This window comes from Sorex fumeus, unplaced genomic scaffold (assembly GCF_029834395.1).
Source record: "Sorex fumeus unplaced genomic scaffold, SorFum_2.1 ptg000037l, whole genome shotgun sequence".
In the NCBI taxonomy this organism is placed as follows: Eukaryota; Metazoa; Chordata; class Mammalia; order Eulipotyphla; family Soricidae; genus Sorex; species Sorex fumeus.
In genome coordinates, this window is record NW_026606094.1 from 62,643,487 (window position 1) to 62,657,021 (window position 13,535).

The 13,535-nt window shown below is 36.7% G+C and overlaps 1 protein-coding gene across 1 annotated transcript in view; it reads left to right on the top strand.

Annotated features, from left to right (window-relative positions):
* ABCB5 (ATP binding cassette subfamily B member 5) overlaps positions 1-13,535 on the top strand; it is a 172,966-nt gene that overhangs the window by 113,932 nt on the left and 45,499 nt on the right. Inside the window, 3 exon segments of the mRNA XM_056118701.1 lie at positions 589-693; positions 848-925; positions 6,709-6,789. Coding sequence (XP_055974676.1) covers positions 589-693; positions 848-925; positions 6,709-6,789 — 264 coding nt within the window.

Genomic DNA, 13,535 nt, shown 5'->3' on the forward strand with positions numbered 1-13,535 from the left:
AACTGCTCTCCTTTCAACTAGTCTGAACAATAGCCATTTTTTATTACACGCAAGCTCAAAAAGGGGAAGCAACAAAGTTTGAGGTCGTGTCAGAGGACTCAGCAGATTGACAAAATCAAGGATCTTACTAGAGTCATATTAGGTCTTAAATTCCCTGGATTTGTTCAGCTACACTAGGTTAGCCTAAATGCCAATATAATCACTTAGTTAAAGAATAATTTCTGAGGTATGTCAAAAGGTCTCAATTTCAGATACTACTTTACAAATAGAGTAATACTAAGAAACCTGACTTATTAGAGTTTACTGGAAATAGTTGGTAGTTTCTTTGAAATTGTTGTAGTATAATAGCATAATTAGAGCAAGCTGAGGACTTATTTGATTCTATATTGCATGGCTTAAAAGAATTTGAAGCAAATTACTTTTATTAAATGTAATTAATATAAAGGATAGAGTACTGTATACTTTTCTCAGCAAAAAGTGAACATAATATAATGTTAAAATTTATTCCAAAAATTTTATGGATAAAATTTTAATTTTTTAATATAGTTTCCTCTAGTCACCTGATTTTTAAAATCTTTTCTTTTACAGATGTTTGAAAATGATGATAAAACCACATTAAAGCATGATGCAGAAATTTATTCTATGATATTTGTCATTTTGGGTGTTATATGCTTTATCAGTTACTTCATTCAGGTAAATTGTTCATAAATTGTCAAGCTTAAATATTATTAATATTCTGTTTTCTTACCTAAGTTGTAATAATAACCAAAACAAATAAAATATAAATTACTCATATGAAAATTAATATTATGAAAAATAAAACAAATGAAATTTTCTTTTTTTTTAGGGATTGTTTTATGGAAGAGCAGGGGAAACTTTAACTATGAGATTGAGACATTTGGCATTTAAAGCCATGTTATATCAGGTCAGTGTTTAGTTATTTTTTTTCTTATTTAAAACGTTTTTAATTGTTCTAGCTTTCAGGTTTTCATCAAATCAATTTCTTAATGTAATATTTCCTTTAATCTTTTTTATTTATTATTATGCTCTGAACAGCAAAGTTCTGCCATCACAATTCTTATTTGTATATTTTATTAGAAGCACATCCAAAATTCTTCAGAATTGTTATTTCAAAATAGAATTTGTATCAAAGAAGGATTGAGTTCACTCCTAGTTTCTTGATTTATCTTGGCAAATCTTTCTTTTAATTACAATGTAGTGTTCTAGAATCATAATAGAATACCATATCCAAACAGGAAAAAGGAGACTAAGAGTTACAATATCTTAAGAAATATATTTAAAAGGAGGAGCTCATTTGTGGTTCTTATCCATGTACACAGCTTACAGTATTTTTCTCTCCACACTTCATGAAACTGCCTCTCTGCCCTTTTCGTAAGAGTCCTGAACTCAAAGAACATCAGTCTAACTGGCAGGTCAGCCTGCCACACACAAATGATCAATCTCATCTGTAAAATAACGAAAATAGGCAGATCAAGCGGTAATCTTGAGAAGTGAGTCATAGGGGCAAGTGGCAGGAATGTTTCAGATTGGCACCTCTAAAATTCTTTCAGGAGACTGAGGTGTATTGGGTTACCCTGAAAGCCAGTAATCATTTGGAGCCCATTGCTTCACTTTCTGTCACCAGAGCTTACTGTGCAGAAGCAAATAGCTTCCTGCCAGGGTCATTTCTTTTCAGAAATAGAGTTACTGTCACTCCAGTCAAGTTATCAAAGCCAGTTTTTATATCTTGTGATTTTTGGAGTAGTTGGAGCTCTGCTGTGTAACAAAACTCCTGGCCAGACTTTTGTATTCTCAGGAAACTACAAGAAACAAAATAGAGTGAAGGGGGTAAGAGGTTTCCATAGCCACTTGATACTCAGAAGCTGATGGTGCCCGAGACTCTTCGTTCAAAAAGGTTGTCTCTGATATTTGGAGATCCTCTCTGATTCAAGAAAACAAAAATCTACTTGAAGGATTATAAAACCTTAATACCTACATAGCTCATTGGTGTTAGATTTTGACCTTGTTGAATACCAAGACATTTAAGAACATTTTATTTTTTTATCTCATAAATTGATTAAAATTATATTCCACACTGGTTCATGTCACCTCACTTTTTGGTGGGTTCCTACACCATAAACTTAGGCCATTTCATGTTCAAGAAAATTTATTTTCAATTTACCAGAATTTCTAAAAGTTCTCCTTGAATGTCTTATTATTTTCAGCAAAAGAATAAAAATTTCAATTTTTCCAAACATCCTTTCAATTTCCTTTCTCTCTGGGGATGTTTTTGGTTATGAGTGGAGTCTCAGGCCATGAATCAGTTTGCCCAGTTGGAAATGTTTTAATCAATTATTTGGGGGCCAGAGAAAGAGTACAGCAGGTAAGGTGCTTATCCTGTCACCATGTATGGTCCAATGAGCCCCACCAACATAGAACCAGGAGAAAGCCCAGAGCACTGATAGGTATGGTCCTCAAACAGATGAAAACAAAACATAACAAAATCAATACTCTGATTGTCTGTCTGTCTGTCTGTCTGTCCTCTTCCTAGTATTCACCATACAAACACCAAGACATCACATGCCCAGATAAAGTTGTTTTTGCTCATAAGGATAGGATAGCTTATGGGATACACAACCTATAAGCAACAATATCTGATCCTTCGAGAATCATTCACAAAAACATGCACAGAAACTTTCTGTTATTAAGATGGTCTTAAATACCCACATAAATTCATCCACCTCTTTCAGTTATGTTTTGTTTTTCCTCTTTTACACTTAAGAATGCTTTTTTTTTATCTTATTTAACCTATTTTTTAATTGGAGAGTGAGAAATTCATAGTACATTTTTTAAATAAATATCTTTCTAATTTAAATTTTGTCAATTGTAGGAGAAACTCCTAATGTGCAATTTCACCTAACTCTTAATGCCTGGCTTTTGTCCTAAGATAAGAAGACTTTTTAAGGCTTAGAAAGCATGCTGAGACTTGCAGTTCTTTTTATAACTATTTTGAAATCTCGTTTGAAAGAGAGAGGTATTCATGGAATTGGGTGTAATCTTATTGTAGGAATACAATCTATATTTTATTACTTGAAACTCTTCTGGTTGAAAAGAATATTATATTATTGCTGCTTTCAATGGTTGCAAATATTCATTACTTACTTTGTGTTTCAAAGCTAAACATAAATTCCTTTTTTGTATACTATATCAGCTATGAATTTATAGCTATAAATTTATAGTAAATATAAATATGTATACTATAGTGAATATTGTGAATATTGTGAATATTGACTTATCGAGGTGTTTTTGAGTTTTTGAATGAAAGTTTAGTTTTGACCATTTCCTTCTAAACTATATCGGCTAGGGCTTCTGGGGAAGTTGTTAAATCTTAAACTAATAGCATTAATGTTGATCACTAAAGGCTCTCTAAAAATTACCTCTAAAGTTGAGGTGGCAAATCCTGAGGAGAAACAAAAAAAAAAAAAAAGAACAAACACTGTCCTCCCATTGTTCATCAATTTGCTCAAGCGGGCCCAGTAACGTCTCTATTTTGCGACTTGTTGTTACTGTGTTTGGCATATTACTTTGTTTGGCATATTGAATACGTCACAGGTAGCTTGCCAGGCTTTGCTGTGTAGGTGAGATACTCTCGGTATCTTGCTGGGCTCTCCAAGAGAGGCAGAGGAATCAACCCGGCTCGGCCGGGCTGGCTGCTTGCAAGGCAAATGCCCTACCCACTGTGCTATCGCTCCAGCCCACATAGGTAATGAAATTCAACTATAATGCTTTCAGTTACATGAAAAATATTTCTCTTTTCCTACAGAGTAGCATTGTTGACTACAAACTAGCATTCGGTCTCCTTGTCACTTGTCAGCAGTGTAGGACAAGTCACTTCAGTATCTTAGTTTCTTTATTTATAAAATATTAATGATCACAGTTCTACCTCACGGAGCTGTTATGTGCTTAAATGAGAAAGTTTATGTAAAACAGTTCTAATCATGTCATCATTTTTTCATTTCCAGATTCATTTTTGGCAGAAATGGTAGATTTAGTAGTATCAAAAACTCTATAACTTTACTTTTTACATCAGAAAGAGAGATAGCAGGGGGTATGGTGCCACCAGCAGGTCAATCTGTACCTGCAAAGTGAGTGCATCAGCAGCCTGATGGCACCTTCAGACTTTCAGATACCCCAAAATTTCTGCTGTGCCTTTGGCCAGACCCCAAAAACTTGGGGCAAAGTTTACCAAGAAAGTAAACGGTTAAAAGTTAGGTATGCGGGAGACACACCTACAAACCACCTCCAGCTCAGCTATATAATTGGAGGCATAGCCTCTGGAGTTCCTGATTGAACTGCTTAATGGCCATGATCCCAGAGTCTCAGAAATGAATCTTGTAACCCAAAGGCTTTTGGCAGAAATGCGTCCTGTTCCTGCAGTAGGTTACTGGCGCTGGGCCACTCCAGATGGGAATAGGTTTTGTGCCTTGGCCTGTTCCCCCTAGTGGCCTGGTGACCACCATCCTCCAAAGGCCACTGGACAGTCAGGTTTGGGCCTGCAGTGATGAGACACACGAGGCCTCACCACATGGGCGTGGAGCCGACTCTTTCTCCCCATCCCAACAAGACCCCGAGTCGCCACCTACAAATGGCCTCTCTGGCTCCTGATCAAGTTGATTAATAGCCATGATACTGGAGACTCAGAAACAAATCTTGAAACCCAGCACCTTTTGCCAGAAATGTATCTGGACTGCATACAAGAGGGCCACCGGCTCAGAGCTTATTGGAAAGCCAGGTATGAGCCAGCGGTGATGGGGCAACTGCAGTCTCATGGGAAGGGGGGCAGTACCGGCTCGTCCTTCATGCCCTACTGAGGTCACGAGTTGCCCCCCCCCCCACAAGCGGCTCTCTGGCACAGCCATGGCTCCACAGGCAAAAAGACTTAATCCAGAGCCCAGAAGCTTGCGGCAGAAAAGTAAATGGAACATGCGTTAAACTACGGTGCCACGCCTCCCCAGGAGGGAAAGGGTGTTGATCCCTTCTGCCTTTTCCCCCCCTGGCAGCAAGGTAGCCACCACCTCAGAGCTTATTGGAAAGCCAGGTATGAACCGGTGGTGAAGGGGCAACTGCAGTCTCATGGGGAAGGGGGACGGTACTGGCTTGTCCTTCATGCCCTACCGAGGTCATGAGTTGCCCCCCACAAGCGGCTCTCTGGCAAGGCCATGGCTCCAGAGGAAAAAGGACTTAGTCAAGAGCCCAGCAGCTTGCAGAAGAAAAGTGAATGGACCATGCGTTAAACTACGGCGCCATGCCTTCCCAGGAGGGAAAGGGTGTTGATCCCTTCTGCCTTTTCCCCCACTGGCGGCAAGGTGGCCACAACCTCAGAGCTTATAGGAAAGCCAGGTAAGAGCCGGCGGTGACGGGGCAACTGCAGTCTTATGGGAAGGGGGGACAGTACCAGCACGTCTTTCACACCCTACCGAGGTCATGAGTTACCCACCATGAGCGGCTCTCCGGCACGGCCATAACACCAGACACACAGAAACCAATCTCGTAATTATCTGGCTCTTTGCAGAAATCCAAAATCGTGGCCACGTGACATTATATGATTCTCATAACTAGCTATAGGAAACAAAATATTCACAGTGCCTTTTCAGCAATTCTGATTGTTTGGGGGGGAATTCTAAACAATAATGGTGTGTCTTTTGTCGAAATAATGAATGTAATCAATGTAGAGAAGAGTTAAGTAGAAATCATCTGCCTCACAGGCATTTGGAGGGATGGGAGAGGGGATATACTGGGGCTCTTGGTGGTGAAAAATGAGTACTGGTGAAGGGAAAGGTGTTTGATCATTATATGACCAAGACTTAAACCTGAAAGCTTAGTAACTTTTCCCACAGTGATTCAATAAATAAATATAAAAAGAAAATAAATGAATAAAAAAATTAAGGTGGAGTTCATGTCCAATTCAATCAGCTAATCAGTGGCTGAATAAATAGCAGTACTCCTACCAAAAAAAAATAAAAGAAAGAGAGATAGCAAGTAAATTTTTATTTAACCTCAGCTATATTCCTTGAACACTGCTATTTTACCCTACATTGCCTGTGCTGGAAAACAATCCTAGAATGCGTAATTGCTAACTTGCTGGAAAGCAGTTATGGATACCTTGCTGACTGACTATCAGATAAAGTCTAAAAAGCCAATGCTAAGTGTTACAACATGTTTTTATATAATGTGAAATGTAATATACAATACTGTTTTCTTCCTATATTGTACTTTATTTTATATTTGCACAATGTAGATATGATTGTATAGGTTTCCCTTTAGTAGCTGGGACCCTTCCCAATGCAACGACTTTGGGAAAACTTTTTCTTTCTTTTCTCTTTTTTTCTAAATGTTTTGGAGGCCTCACCTGGTATTGCAAAGGGCTTACTCCTGAGGCCTAGGGAATTATGGGGTACCAGGGGTCTATACCTGCTTTGGCATGTGCAAGGTAAGCATCTTACACACTATACCATTACTCAGGCCCCTCTTTGGAACACATTTGCTATAGACCTCTCATATAGAACTCTGTGAAATGAGAAAATAAGAGTTATTTGATCCATAGCAGTTATAAAAATTAAAAGACAAGAAAATGTATTCTGGCTTACAAAATTACAAGTCAAAGAAGAGTCTGTGTGATAATTTTATGTTGATTTTCCTTTTTTCTAGGATATTTCCTGGTTTGATGATAAAGAAAACAGCACAGGAGCTTTAACAACATTAGCCATAGATATCGCTCAAATTCAAGGAGTAAGTATACTACTTCTATTTTGAAATGAGAGATGTATGTGCTGTACATGTGTGTACATAATACACATGTGTCTATGTATCTTAGGTAAGCTCTGCTCATATGACCCACAACCTTAAGAAAACCAGGTAAGTGTCATAACTAAGAGGGAATATTTGGTTTCCAAAGCACCTCCAGGAGTAATTCCTGAGCGTAGAGCCAGGAGTAAACCCTGAGCATTGCTGGGTGTGACCCAAAAAGCAAAAATAAATAAATAAATAAATAAATAAATAAATAAATAAATAAAAAGGGGGAACACTCAGTGTAAGATGTAAGGCAGCCCCTTCAGTTCTAGGTATTTTTAGCCAAAAAAGAAAAAAAAACATTCTAATTGGTGTAATTGGATAACCAGAAGACTAAAAGAAGATACCAAAAATGAATTAGAGAAAACACTTGAAAACTCAGTAGTGAGAAAAGAAAAAGTAACACAATGCATCCACACACAGGGCCAGAGAGATAGTTCAACAGGCAAGGCACTCACAGGAGACCTGGGTTCAATCCCTAGACTCTGGAGTATTCTGTGATATGCCAAGCTCCAAGACAGCAGCAGATTTCCCAAGTGTGAGCCAAAAACCACACACACACACACACACACACACACACACACACACACATACACACCTTAAAACATTTTCTGTTTGGTTGTTTGGTTGGTTCTTTTGTTTTGTTTGGAGGGGACATATCCAGCTGTGTTCAGGAATTAAATTTGGCTTTGTGCTCAGGAATGATGCCAGGCAGTGCTCAGGGGACCATATGTGGTGTGGGGATTCAAACCCGCACAGAAGGCCCAATGCCATAGCTGCATTCAAGACAAGTGCCTTACTATTTTACTTTTTGCTCAGTCTCTGAATTTTTTTTTCCTTCCGGTGCTTGGGTTGGTGGTACTCAGGGCTTACTCCTGGCTCTGCACTCAGGGATCACTCCTGGCGTGCTTGGGGGACAATGTATGATGGCAAAGATAGAACCCAGGTGGGCCGTATGCAAGGCAAACACCCTACCCACTGTACTAACATTCCAGTCCCCACCGCTGAGCTTTCAATTTAAAAAAAAATAGTTTTTCCATTCCCCAGAAAATCATCTTATCTAGCGTAAAAATTAACATTATTTAACATAATTCATATGTATGGAAATTATTCTGTGCTAATTGCTAAACAGATCAAGTTGAATAGATATATCTAATCATGATGATCACATTGTGTATTAGCAAAATATCTATGCATCATATTCAAAATCAGTGGCAGAAAGACCAGTATTATGTATGTCAGAGACATAAATAAATATTATGAGGAAGCCAGTGCAGACGAGGTGATTTTCTTTCAATTATTTTAATACGATTAACCTTTCTATCAAAAGTGGAATATCAACTATTATTGAGAAAAGTTCAAAATAAGTTTTTCACTTATTTTTAGCTTTTTTTATTTTTATTTATTTTTTAAAGAGATGTTTTCATTTATTCTGAATCTTTTTTTCTTAAATTTTTATTAGTGAAACACCATGAGGTACAGTTGTAGACTTACAAATTTTTGTGTTTGGGTTTCAGTTATACAATGATCGAATACCCATCCCTCCACCAGTGCCCATTCTCCACCACCACCAGTCCCAGTATTCCTCCCACCCCCTATCCCCCATCCCACCCTACCTCTGTGGCAGGGCATTCCCTTTTGTTATCTCTCTCCTTTTGAGTGCTGTGGTTTGCAAAAGAGACAATGAGTGGCAATCTTGTTCGGTCTATAGTCTGCTCTCATCACACATTTCCCATCCTGAGAGGAACCTCCCAACACCCTTTATTTGATGCTCCCTTCTCTATCTGAGCAGCCTTTTCTCCAAGCGTGTGCTGCTGTCCTCAAAGCCATGGAGTAATCCTCCTGGAACTTATCTCGGCTATTCTTGGGTGTTAGTCTCCTATTTTGTTACTTTGTGTTCCCCAGATGAATGCAATCTTTCTATGTCTGTCCCTTTCTTTCTGACTCATTTCGCTTAGCATGATACTTTCCATGTAGTACCATTTGTATATGAATTTCATGACTTCATCTTTTCTAACAGCTGCATAGTACTCCATTGTGTAGATGTACCAAAGTTTCTTTAACCGGTCATCTGTTCTCGGGCACTCAGGTTTTTTCCAGATTCTAGCTATTGTAAAGAGTGCTGCAATGAACAAACAAGTGCAGATGTCACTTCGACTATGCTTTTTTGCCTCTCTGGAATATATTCCCAGGAGTGGTATTGCTGGGTCAAACCCCAGGTTTCTTCCACAACACTAATTTGTCCCTCAGTACCACTGGAGGCAACCACCAAGCACAAGGACTGAGATACAGGTATCCCTAGAGCTAGTGGCAAAAAAATCAAATAACAAGTACAGCATTAATCTTCCATAGGACAATCTTTCATAACATAATATCTGTGCTTAATGATCCCAGAGTTCACTACTTTAGGCAGAAATATCAAACCTGATATATAATCCCCATCACAAAATTTGCTATGTTTTTTATTACTGTGCTAATGTTTTTCTTGAATAGCACTCAAATCTGTAAAGACCTACAAAATAGGCATTCTTACTTGCTGCTATATTTTATATTTGAATCATTTTCTCTTTTAGCAAGTATTAATTGAATCAAAAGAACAAAATAGTATTCAAAAGTCAATATAATTCCCTCCTTATGAAAATATTTATCAGCGTGATTGTTTGTAAGCATCTGACTCCTATCATTTGATCCCTCACAACTTTCTTCTTAGAGTTTGTAAATGATGGCCTCATAATAACTTAGCAAGTCGACTTAAGATATATTTTACCTCAGTTTTTTATTATGTAACGTCATTTGCATTTTATCTTATGAAATGCTTTAGGGTGACTGTTCACCAAAGAACTTTTTACCTTTTTGAAACATTTACTAATGTCTGAAAATATATATCCCAAATATTTTTAGAAATTCTAATACCTCAAGAGTCATGTTAGTGAAGAATATGTAATATATATACATATATAGTACAAATAAATAATAAAGGACAATATAATTCCTATATAATTCCTAAAACAGTTGAACACAATCAATTAATTGGTACTGTTTTAGCCTACGGTAATGAATTATTGCCAGTACATCTATCACCAGACATTCTCTGTAAGATATGTGGTTTTATTAAAGGTACAAAGTCACTTTACTTTCTTTGGAAGACTATGTTCCACAAATTACAAGTTATGATTTCTATGTATTTAAGCAACTTCTTTTCATAAACCAAAAATTTGCCTCTTTTTTTGTTCACAGAAAAGTGTTTTATTTATAACATAATGTATGCTTGCTATACAACTGACTGACATTAATTCCAATAATTTTTCTCATCAAAGCTAAAATTATATTACCCCAAGAAGTCATAAAATTTTCATTTATTAAATCCAAGATCCCAGTGAATCAACTATGTAAAATTAGAATATCATTACCTGATAATGGTCACCCCATTTCTTGATTTAGCTTTTTGACATGGAAGTATGTAAAACAGCTTGACATTATCTGTGATCTATAGTCCTCATAATGATATGAACCATAGAATAAGAGTGGCATATGATTGATGTTTTGTCTTATAATTTTAGATTGAACTTATTAAAAGACATTATTAAGTCTACAGCAAAAGTTAATATACAAAGCCATTCAGTGTTTAATAATAGTGATTGCAGGTGATTTGTTCTTATAAAGAAAAATTTCAATCTAACTCCTTTACTCAAAATATTTCAATAAATCTATACTACTGATAAAAACCTTCAAACTGTTATATGGTAAAGCATATCAAGACATGCAGAATCCAAGCTCTGAGAATAGTTCTTTGATGGAATACATGCTTTGCTAATATGAGACTCTGCATTCAATCCCCAGCACACTCCCTAAAACTGATATTTAGCTTTTGTTTTTGACAAAAACATAATAATTCTTAAGTCTACAAGAGCAAAAAAGTTTCACCATTAAACCAATAATGCTTCAGAAACACATGATATATTAAATTATGTTTGAAAAAATGCTTCCTGATAAATGAGTGACCATAGACTTTAAATAACTTACATTTCCACAACTTTTCACAATGCCAAATATGTTGAACTAAACTTTTTCTTCTGCTAAACAGATAATTGTCACCACTATGAGCTTCTTTACATTTTAAGAGTTCACTTCAAAATTTCATTTAGTTTTTATTAACATCTTTGAAAACGTTCTGACCTACAGTTGTTCCATACAAACTATTCTTAACAGCCTATTTTTCAGCAACTCCAAACTCACTGTTGTCTCCTCAAAAACAAACAACTAAAAACCATGGTGCCTAAGAGATTGTACAGGGATTAAGGTTCTAGTCCTGAATGTGACTGGTCCTAGTTAGAATCCCCAGCACCACCAGGTATGGCCCCAGAATAAAAGTAAATAAACAATTTTTTTAACTAAGAACCAAATAATATAAATAACATAATGTCAATTCATCAAGAGTCAGGAAAGCTACTCAAATAACCTACCTTGCTTTTGACTAGTAATGTTTCTATCAGTGCCTTCAACTTTTTAAGCAACTGTCATCAAAATGCTAAATATCAGATATGCTCATGCTCTCTGAACATATTTTTTTGGGGTCACACCCGGCAATGCACAGGGGTTATTCCTGGCTCATGCACTCAGGAATTACTCCTGGCAGTGCTCAGGGGACCGTATGGGATGCTGGGAATCGAACCTGGGTCAGCTGCGTGCAAGGCAAACGCCCTACCCGCTGTGCTGTTGCTCCAGCCCCTGAACATATTTTTTCCACTGCTTCAATCAAACATGACTTAATTTACCATCTACTTTTTTTTTTTGCTTAACTGAAAACGGAGCCACTCAGAAACATACATATTTTCAGATTCCTTTTCACTTTTTTTGCTCATGGAAACATTATAATAAGATGAGATGATCTTTTTTTAAAATTCTCTAATTTTGGTGGAATTCTCTAACATTACTGAATATTGCTTTTATGATAATTAGGAATATATTTTGATGGCTGCCTACTTTGATAATTATTTATCTTGTATATTTTTAGAACTATATGTTCTTATGACATAAAAACACAATATAGTAGTATCTGTTTGGAATAAAAAATAAATTTCAGTCCTCTGTGCCTTAAAATCATGATATTCAAAGTCCACTTTTCTATCTTTTAGTGATGGATATACAATAGTATTTTTAAAAACTAGAATAAAATGTACAGCATTAAATAATTTGCTGGGTGTCAAATTGTAACCACATGACAAATTTGTAACATACTGAACAGTTGTGCAAAATGACAAAAGTACCATATATGGCTTCTTTAGCAACTACTCAACACCAGCTTATAGCATGGAAACAGCTACAGACAGCTAACAAATGAGGGTGACTATGTCAGTAAAACTTTATTTATGGACACTAAAATCTATACTTTCATAATTTTGCCATAGTCAACTTTTGATTTTTCCTCGTCCTAATTTTATACATACATAAACATATATTATATATATATATGTTCTACAGTAATAATGTCTTTTAAAGTCATTATTTGCTAGGTCTAACATTTGTATCAATTCTGAGTGAGTTTCAGTTGATTTATTTTAATACTCACCATGAGTCCCATTTTGCTCCTATTCTTGCTTTTTCCTATTAATTTCTGACAGGATGCCACACATTGTGAATGGAACAGTTTTGGATGCTAAGTATTTTTCCTTTCTGTAAATATCCTCAGGGTTTTTTTTTCCCTTTATTTTATTTTATTTTTTTTAAAGTTGTAGATTTACAATTTTTTGTGCTTTGGTTTCAATTATACAATGATCAGATACCCATCCCTCCACCAGTGCCCATTTTCCACCACCATGGATAATATCCCTCCCACCCCCATCCCCCCATCCCCCCTGTCTCTGTGGCAGGGCAATCCCCTGTGTTCTCTCTCTCCTTTTGGGTGTTGTGGTCTGCAAAAGAGGCATTGAGTGGCAAACATGTTCAGTCCATAGTCTACTTTCGACATGCATCTCCCCTCCTGGGAGGATCCTCCAAACATCCTTTATTTGGTGCTCCCTTCTCTATCTGAACAGCCCTTTCCTCTAGGATACCCGGCTGGCCTCTAAGTTATGGAGTAATCCTCCTGGTGCTGATCTCAGCTATTCTTGGGTATTAATCTCATACTTTGTTACTTTATATCCCCCAGATGAATGCAATCTTTCTATGTCTATCCCTCTCTTTCTGACTCATTTCGCTTAGCATGATACTTTCCATATTGTACCACTTGTATGTAAATTTCATGACTTCATCTTTTCTAAGAGCTACATAGTACTCCATTGTGTAGATGTACCAAAGTTTTTTTAACCAGTCATCTGTTCTTGGGCATTCAGGTTTCTTCCAGTTTCTGGCTATTGTAAAGAGTGCTGCAATGAACAATATCCTCAGGTTTTGATCTGAGGTACAATTAAATTACCTGAGAATAGTTTGGTTCTTTGAACCTTGATTTTTAAATTAGATAGAACTAGAGATCATTCTAAGTGTTTCATTGAATTCTTTATAAACTGTAGTTTTCCAGTCTGACTCAAATGACCATGCAGGATTCCCAACCTCACATATGCACTATTTAGCTGAATACTCAATGAGGAACTTCTGCAGATTCACCAATTTCTTTTTCAGTGCATCTTCCTCTCTGGTGTTCTGCGCTGAAAATTTTAGCTTCCTAGATTCAGATTCTCACTTTTGTC